Here is a 10,001-nt window from a genome sequence, read left to right as displayed (position 1 = left end):
AAAAAAAAAAAAAACACAAGCCTCTATCAACAGTAAATTTCAAGTCTAGCTTGCTCCCCATGAGTGTTAAGTGAAGCATCTTTTCTAAATGTCTCCACAACTGTGAACTGTTTGATGGAGCAGACACATCAGTTCTTACCTCCGGTGAAACTCATATTGCTGCCAGTTTTTCAAATTAGTTTATAACACAGTTTCATCCCCTTTTTACTTTTCTGTTTTCTAATGATTGAAAAACAACCATATCATACACAGATCAATGAACAATTATGATCATATACCTATTAAAGAGAATTTTGTGTGTGTGTGTGTGTGTGTGTGTGTTGCTGTACTTGGTATATATAGTGAGGACAAAAAATGTATTTTTTGAGTCCTCAGTTTCTGAAACACCTTTTTGAGGGTTAAGACTCAGTTTTAGGGTTAAGGGTAGGATTAAATTTAGGTTAGGGGCAGGGTTAGGCATTTAATTCTGACATACAAGGTTAGGGTAACGGGATAGGGAATGTATTATGTCAATGGGTGGTCTCACAAAAATAGAAGTGTGTGTGTATGTGTGTGTTTTGGGGCAGAATGACGCATGTTGTGGAACCAACACATTACTTCTTGGTTCTTTGCTCAACTTTTCATAATTGCACACTCTCTGCATTATATTGTGTTCCTGTTGTATTTTTATTTGCTTCCTTCATCTGCTGCTTTAAAGTGCCTTAGATTTGTGTTACTGCCTATTTAGATTTGTGTTATTGCTCATCTACTTTATATTTCACTTGTTTTATGTGGCATTCATGTGGACGGCAAAGTAAGAATTTTATTGTACAGGAAATCACGTTTCCTAACTGTGCATATGACAAATAAACACTTTGATCTTTGACCTTTGTACAGTCCCATTTATACAAGAGGGTTAGTAATGGCTGCTCTTTGTTTGTTTGAGCTAGTGAACTAAATATACATTTGAGCAACAGAAAATAACGGTAAAAGCTTATCTGCCAAAATGTATGTAGGTAGCAACTTAAAGTAGATTAAATAATACTTACTGAAAACAAGAATATATGATACTATTGTTGTGTGTGTGTTTTTCCATATATGTGAGCCACACCCAGCAGTGTTACACTGTATGTTAATCAGATACTACAGGAACATCATCATATCATCATAGCTGCTCATATTACCTTACATCTTCAGTATTTCTCACTAAATAATAACAACAACTCCCCTGGATTATTCAAAGGTTTATCTAGATTGTCTGCAATCTATTTAATTTGCAGTCAGAGTCAGACTTACCTGTCATAATCACCATTGCAAAGAGCTCGGACAGGAATCTTAAAGGCCTGCCACACTGGGTTCAATGTGTTCTTCACCACCTCTGTCTTGTGGCAGATGGTAAACCTACAGAGAGAGACAAGGAGGGGTAGAAAGAATGTGAAAGGGAATAAGAGAGAAAGGGAAATCAGACTTACATAGGAGAGAAAAGTGAGATTTAAGAATCTATTTATGCATATGAGCAGGGATAAAATAGAAAAAATACACAGAGATTTTCTACTGACTTTCATTCACTTAAAGTAAAAGTGGTGTGTCAGAGAAGCTACATTGCTACCCTGACACACACACACACACACACACACACACACACAAACCCACAACTACAGGCACGCACACACTGAAATGAGCACCCTCAGCGCACAAGGTCTTATCTCACTTGTCACACACTGTAGGATGGAAAAGAGACCCTACAGTGCTGGATCAAACACTCACACACATACACCCATGTGCACATATCTGCACACACATAAAATAAATGGGAATGTACCGCAGCACTGCACTTGCTCCATGCCTCCTGCTTTCACATACACACTCACATATTCGTGCACAAACATTTCCACGTGTAATTCACACACATGCTTAAACAGGCAGCGAGGCTATTGATTTGAGGCAAATCCATAAAAATGATTTCCTCTGGACACAGGGAAGAATTAAACTGAACATGAAACAGAAGAAGGAAAGAGGGAAGGAGTGTGAAGGAAGAAGAGGAGAGGAACCCACGTGCCATCCTCGTTGCTTCTATAGAAGACCAGAAAGGGGTCCGACTTGCCAAAGAAATCCTTTTTGTCCAACTTATTACCACAGAACTGCATCATCACTGATTCCTAATGAGCAGAAACATAAAAATGCATGTGGAAAGCATACTTGCTTAACTTTTTTATGGCTTGTGACCAGATTATATATTGGTCCCCAAGGACTGTTTCATGCAGCTCCACTCAGCCATCCATCTATCTAGCCAGTCAGAGAAATCACCATTTAGAGGAAAAATACACATTTGTATACTTGGATGACTATTCAGGAAGTGAAGATCCATCCTCACCCTGCAGTTGTTCAGCTCCTCTGCTTTCACAATAATAGTCCCACATTTCTTCCCTGGAATGCCTCTGGAAGGAACAGAACAGAGCAAAACGGTAAGAGATCACAGTCACCTAGTGTATTTGACATGATCACATTGTACTACACATGTAGCATTCTTATTCTTGCTTCTGCTGTTTTCTGCAATTATGGTCAAAGACAGTATGGTATGACTGGAAGACATCAAACACTTCCTAATCGGATTTACTTTCTTTGCATCAGAACAGTGTGCACCCTAGAAGAGGTGCCATTGAATAGAAGGTAGGGCAGTCATCTCCTAACCAGCAAGTTGGTGGTTCGACTCCCGGTCTCCCCGCATGCCTAAGTGTCCCTGAGCAAGACACTGAACCCCAAATTGCTCTCCCGGCGGTTCGACTGGCGCCAGTGTGAGGCAGCCTCTCGTCATTGGTGTGTGAATGGGTGAATGGTGTACGATCTCCTGTAAAGCGCTTTGGCCAGTGTAACACACTGTGAAATATGTGCAAATATGTGCTATATAAATACAGTCCATGTCTATATATGATGTCTTTGCCTCTTTTTGTTTAATCACTGATGCTTCTTACTCCATACTGTGGTGTGTTGACCACAAAAGATAAGATGAGTTGAGTCAAAAGCCACATTCCTTCCCCAAAAATATAACACAATCATACTTACATGTAACTTTTTTTTTTACAAATTGTGGCTGATTACATGCAACATGTCTTATGCTAAATATTATTAACACTGTCTGGATGAAACTAAAGGACAGAATAGAGTCATCATTTGTCAGTCTGTCTTTGTAGAAAGGCGTAAATGAACAGCAGACCTATCATACTGACAGCTGCTATAAAACACGTTCTTGAAGTTTTCATCTTCCAAGCTGGCGCTCCTCGGGGTGTGACGTTGCAGTTCACTCAGAGTCAGGTTGTTTCTCTTTTGTCTGTTTTTTGCTTATTTGTGCTGTGTTAAAGCAACAGTAAAGATTACAAACTTAATTTATGACTGGGAAACTTTGTTACTGCTAAGAGAGCGCAGTCTTTTTGGAGATTTTAACCTGAACACGTTGGACTCTCACCCAGAGCTAATATGCTATGTCAACATGACGCCAAGCCAACCCCCGGCAGACAGCTCTTCAGATAACAACAAACCGAAGCGGAGACGAGGCAGACAGGGGGAGTTGAACGGAGGCTCCAGCACTTGGTTGGCAAGCGGCAGGCTAGCCCTCCCCATTATACTGTTCACAAATGTCCAGTCTCTAGATAATAAATTGGACGAACTCCACGCTTGGATTACCTCACAGAAGGACATACAGGACTGCTCCCTGCTGTGTTTTTGTGAAACATGGCTGGGAAAAGAGACTCCCGATGAGGGGATGGTTAGTCTGTGTTCAGACAGGATCACAGCACAGCTGAAAGCGGCAAGACCCGTGGAGGAGGAACGGCAGCCTTCGTCAAACAGTCCTGGTGCACAGACTGCAAGATTCTCTCTAAATTTCTGTCCTGAAGATGTGGAATATTTAACACTAAAGCTAAGACCATTTTATTTACCTAGGGAGCTGCAATGTATCATTGTGAGCATAGTGTATGCACCCCCATCAAGCAACGAGGAGGCTGCACTAAAGGAACTGTACAGAATGATTAATGAGCATGAAAACACATATCCTGATGCTGGCCTTTATTATTCTGGGAGGTTTTAATCACTGCAATCTCAGGAAAAGGATGCCTAAACTATCAGTTTGTAACCTTTCCTACTAGAGGAAACAAAACACTGGACCAGTGTTACAGTAACATTAGAAACACTTTCTCAGCTGAACCTAAACATCATTTTGGTAGATCTGACCACCCAGCAATCTGGCTAAAACCTGCTTACACCAAACAACTCGAGGCGAAACCAGTCTCAGTGAGAACTGTTAAAACCTAGAACGACTGTGCACAGGCCGCCTGCTGGGCTGTCTAGAGGCCACAGACTGGAGCATCTTCAAAGGGGCCACAGACATCCATGAATATGCAGAGACTGTGACTGACTACATCAGCTGGTGCACATCCATATGCGCACCAGCTAGAACGGTGCGTGTTTTCCCCAACCAAAAACCCTGGTTTAATAGGGATATAAAACAGAAAATCAGGAAGAGATGAGAGGCTTTTAAGTCAGGACCAAGCGGAGTACAGGAAAGCCCGGTATGAGCTACAGAGGTCCATCAGAGCTGCAAATGGAGCATACTTCCAAAAACTGGAAAGCTACTATATGAATAACAACACGCCCAGGTTGTGGCAAGGAATCCAGGCAGTTACAAACTACAGGAACAAATCGACAAACACAGTCCCCTAGGACGCCACTCTCCTGGACAGCCTCAACAACTTCTATGCGAGGTTTGACAGGATAAACACAGACACTGGCCCTGAGACAGGTAAACCCCCATAAGGCTGCTTTATTCCATACCCTGAAACACCTGGACAACAGCAGTATGTATGCTAGGATGCTCTTCCTGGATTACAGTTCTGCATTCTACACCATTTGCCCAGGTAGGCTGATTGGGAAGATGACAGACCTCGGTGTACCAACCCCCACCTGTAACTGGATTCTGGACTTCCTGAGTGAAAGAACACAGGTGGTCAGAATGGGAGGGTGAGGGTCTGCTGAGCTCACAATCAGCACAGGCTCACCACAGGGCTGCTGTCTCAGCCCCAAACTCTTCACCCTGTACACCCACGACTGTGTCTCCAACCATGACAACACCATCATCATTAAATATGCTGATGACACCACCATTCTGGGCCTCATCAAGGGGGGAGACGAGTTGGGTTACAGAAGCTTGGGGAACGACATTCTTGTTTATGGAGAGGAGAATGACCTCATCCTCAACATAAACAAGACAAAAGAAATAATAGTAGACTTCAGGAAGAACCCCTCCCCTCTGCTGCCTCTGACCATCAAAGGGACTGAGGTGGAGAGGGCTGACAGCCACAAGTTCCTCGGCCTGCAGGTAACATCTGACCTGAGCTGGTCAATGAAAAAACTGAAGAAAGCCCAGCAGTGGCTATACTTCATCAGGCGGCTCAGAAAAGCTGGGTTGAACCATTGCCCTCTCACCCAGGCTTATAGAGGACTGGTAGAGAGCATCCTCATTACTGGCATCACAGTCTGGTATGGTAACACCACACAGGCAAAGAGGAAGACACATTAAGGTCATAAAGACTGCAGAGAGGATAATTTGGACTGAACTGCCTGCCAAGGACACACTATACACACATTCGCTGTCATAAAAGGGCAGAGAACATAATCAGGGATCCATGCCACCCAGCTCACACTCTGCTCAGACACAAAAACTGCACCTACAGCCTCAGGCACAGCAGGGCGGACAGTATCATCACACACAGAACTAGACTTTATAACAGCTTTTTCCCTCCCACAGCAAGACTGATGGCAAACACAAAAATGTGAGAATATATGTGCAATAACTAACCCCTTACTAGACATGCACTATAATAATACAGAAATGGTCCACAAGGTATTTTTATAAGAGCATCTCATCAGCAGTGTTCTCTTGGGGGACCTGAATAATAGCAGGACATTCTCTACCAAGCAATGGAAACAGGCCTGAATATAAACTGTGTTTTAGTATGTTATAACCCCTCACTACCTCACCAAGCATAATGACATATCCAACTTCACGATGTGAATTACTAAGTGCGATGTTTGAGGTTCACTGGGGAAAATACTATTACCCTATTTTTTGTGTATTGTGGTTTTAATGCTTTGTTGCCTTTATGTAACTTTTTTAATTTTAAGACTAAGTGTTCTTTCTGGCTTTTGACTCTTTACCTGACCCCAAAGGAGAGCTGCACAAGAATTCCTATATGCCTAGACTGTTTATGCATAAATGGCAAATAAAAATCTTGACTTGAAGTTTAGGTATTGCTAAATTAGCTAGCCATGAAGCTAGCTATGCTATGGCTTGTCTTTGAAGACATGAGCCATTAAGAAAAAGTTACACTGTTATACTCATCCTACCCAACATAGTTCGGCACAATGCAATGATACAATAAATATATTGACCCAAACGAGATCTATTTTTATTTTCTCAAAATAAATTTTGTGGGTTTCATCTTATGTTTAATAATGAGACAATTACATGTTCACAACATCTCATATTGTTTTTGAAATGACAAAGTACCAGTCTAATAATGGTCTGCTACAGAGAGTGTGTTTGTAGCCTTAATGTTGCTAGACAAGTGTTTATAATGAATCTTTCAGAGTTAGTCAGCCTTTAAAATGTTTTGTTACTTCTGTTTAATCTGCAGGAGTTTCTAAAGGCTGGTGTAATAAGATTTGTTGACAAATGATTTGCATTGGAAACACATTTGATATACTGTAGTTTGTCTCAAAAGTTTAAAGTTGAAACAGTATTTCAGAATAATGACTGGATAAATGTACTTATATGGGTATCAAACTTGTTGATCCAAATACATGGTAATTTCCAGCTCCTGCTGAGTTGAGTATTATAAATGCAAAACAGATATTGACCTGGCCAGTATTAAGGATTAAACATAGCATATCAATGCAACAAGCCCACCCTTAAATGTGAAAGCACATTATGGACCTACTGGAAATGTTGCATTGATGAGCAACTCCCTGTTCTCATGTAAGGAACAAACTTCATGGAAAGTTTAACATCGTCCCACTGCCTGAAAACATTTCCAGGATAAATGTTGAGCCTAGGGTGTTTATATTTATGTGTGTGTGGTAAAGTGTGACCATTAGTATGCGTGTGTGTATATGAGTGGACCGTTGTTGATAGGGTTAGGTGACAAACTGGCATGCCTGAGTGACTGTACTGGTGTGTTCACTATATACATGGACCCTTGTAGGTAGAAATAGATGATGTATGTGTTTGTGGGTACCTTTGTTTAAGCACTTTCTCTGATTAAACACCGTGGTCATGAAGTTTAACTCAGTGACATCATTTACAGTAAATCCTCCTCCCTCACGCATGTTTGCACACACTTACGCATGCACACGCACAAACAAACTCACACAGAGCTTTCTGACTAACTAGAAAAAATTCTCTCCCATTAGGAAGTAGGCAAAAGCAGATTGTTTAGCTACTAACTAATATTTTCCAGTTCACTTGCAAATTTATGCTGCATACACACAAACATACATGTAAAAACATATAACTGTACAATACCAGTAAAATACTAGTAGCAAGACACATTTATATTACCATGACTTGATTTTACCCCATTAAAATATATTTTAAAGGTGTTTTCATTACAGTCATTTTTGGAATTTTTGCTTACATGATCTTTTTCATGCATTTATTGTATAAAAAATAATTTGCTAATAAAAATGTATTTTAACAAACAAACAAATAAATAAACTCTTTAAAGTTGCTTTATTTATTTTTTGGCTAGCCAGGAGCTGCCCAAAAAAGTACAAACACCTAAATCACCTAATAAAGTTCATATGGTTAATATGGGTCAAATGGTGTGGTTTATTTACACATTAAGCGATTTACAGAATATTAGAACTAAATATAAAATAAATGTAAGTAAAATATTTACACTTCTTTTAGCTTGTTAGATATTTTTAGTCAGATAGATATTGGTTAGATACTTTATGTGTTAGAAATGTTTAGTGGAGATAGGATGTCTAGTTAGACTGTTAAATGCTTAGTCATGCTTATGAGTTTCTACAGGGTACATCTGGTCAAGGATAACTAGAGAAAAAAGTTGATGACTGTCAGCAGACAGGGTGTTTAATATTATTATTATGACGTGTATAACTGTAGCCTTAGCCATAATATGTTCTTATGTTTAATATCACGACATGTTACTAGAAGTCTGTGAGAATGTTTTTAGCTACACACCACTTAACCAACAGACACACACATTCACACATTGATTTGCTTCATGCTTTGACTACTGCTATGACCAGCTGCAAAGCTGGTGAGAGAGAGACGTCTCGGTTGACGTTTCTGTGTAGTACGGGGCTAGCCCAACCGAGGTGATAAAATGTATAGGCCTGGTGGGTTCAGGGTCTTTCATCTTACATCTGCCTGCGAGCATTTGGAGGTGCAAGATACCTGAGCGTGTAATGTTAATTTCACCTGTGATCCTTTGAATAAATCAGCACTGTTTTGAAGTTACTTGGACTGTCTCGTCTCTTAGAGTTAGCATGGTAGCAAGGACTGGGTCCTACAAGCTCTTTCTCAGTCTCCACCAACTCCTGAAGGAAATATCTGGCTCTTTAGCTGCTTCATACTCCACTAAATTCACCAGTTTGCTGTTTGTTGCTGTTCAGGCAGTATAGTAGCCTTATCAGAGCCTTTTTGCTAAACAGCAGCTTGCTGCACAATGGAAATGTGATGAATGAGAGGAGTGAGAATCAAACAAACAGTAAAACTGTTGGCTGTAAAACCAAAACAAAGTGCAGAAAGATGCAAAGAAAAGCTCAGAGTCATAGAAGTATCCTTTGTGAACTTATCATAGTCCTTTCATCAATATTTAATATAAAATATTGCTTAAAGTGGCTAAATACTTTCAAATTGGTATTAATTTTATGCGCTTGTGTTGTCTACACATGAAAGGGTTCATACAAATCCCTATTTATTCACTTTTTACATCATAAAATATATTGCTAATGCAATTTATACTGATACGTGTGTTTTAAACTTGCAGAGAATTGTGTAAATGCTTGTTTTCTTGGGGTAAAAGTATCTAGTAGCCTTTTGTATTTTATATTCTTAAGTATTATACTACACTCGTATACAGTACTCCTAGTACAATCTTCAGACCAGAATAAGCAGGTAAAGGAAGCTGTCCATGGAATGGAGGACAACCAGAATGATATCATTCGATTTAACTTTTGAGTGGTTGTGCAATCTGACAGAGGTCTGCTGCCTGATGAGCTCTGCTCTGAGAGACCCACCTGCCAGAAATCGACTCGGGCAGTCATTTAGACAGCCCAGCAATGGGGTCTGTGACCTCGGTGTGAATGTAATTCAAGTCTCTTTTTTACTCCAGAATGAGGAACTGGGGGAAGAAGTGTTTTGAAATGGCAGACTTATCAACTGATGCTTTGCATTGAGGAGCTGAGAGCTTTTTTTCTTTTTTTACTTGCAAAAGCAATTTTCTGAGAAATCATGAGAAGAAAAGCTAAAATAGGTTGGGAGAGAGGAGAATTTATCTCTTTTCTCTCTTTCTTATTTCCTTTTTTCCATACAGCACAGAAAGTTGGGGTCAAAAAATCTGCATGCATTCGGTGTGTAATGTGGGTTTATGTAGTAGTGAGAGAGATATTAACTGAGACTAATTAAGACTGTGATGAGGATAAAGCCAGAAAGAATGATAGAAAGTGATGCAGATTTTATAGACCTGCCTAAAACAACAGATATAATAGATGTTTATATTTGCAGAAATCCACTGTAACCACTTTGGAATAAAGTCAATATTCCACCATTACCTAAAACCAGTCTGATAACCTGACCCATCATAAACGTACCACAGTCCCACTGACATATCACCTGATCTAAAATATAAGTGAGTGACCCCCTTTATTTTTCATGTTCTGTAGTAGTGGTAGTACAGTCACTCTGTGTAATATTACAGCCTCACTTGAAAACAAGTCCTTAG

The 10,001-nt window shown here is 40.0% G+C and overlaps 1 protein-coding gene across 1 annotated transcript in view; it reads right to left on the bottom strand.

The window, feature by feature from the left end:
- The window catches only part of LOC109960890 (copine-8), a 137,119-nt gene that overhangs the window by 46,629 nt on the left and 80,489 nt on the right, over positions 1 to 10,001 (bottom strand). Inside the window, exons 7-9 of the mRNA XM_020601317.1 lie at positions 2,354 to 2,417; positions 2,035 to 2,138; positions 1,276 to 1,380 (exon numbers count right to left, since the gene is read on the bottom strand). Coding sequence (XP_020456973.1) covers positions 1,276 to 1,380; positions 2,035 to 2,138; positions 2,354 to 2,417 — 273 coding nt within the window. The remainder of the gene's footprint in view (positions 1 to 1,275; positions 1,381 to 2,034; positions 2,139 to 2,353; positions 2,418 to 10,001) is intronic.

Source organism: Monopterus albus, unplaced genomic scaffold, assembly GCF_001952655.1.
Source record: "Monopterus albus unplaced genomic scaffold, M_albus_1.0 scaffold51.1, whole genome shotgun sequence".
NCBI lineage: Eukaryota > Metazoa > Chordata > Actinopteri > Synbranchiformes > Synbranchidae > Monopterus > Monopterus albus.
The sequence above is the reverse complement of the archived record's forward strand: the minus strand, read 5'-3'. Positions and strand labels throughout refer to the sequence as shown.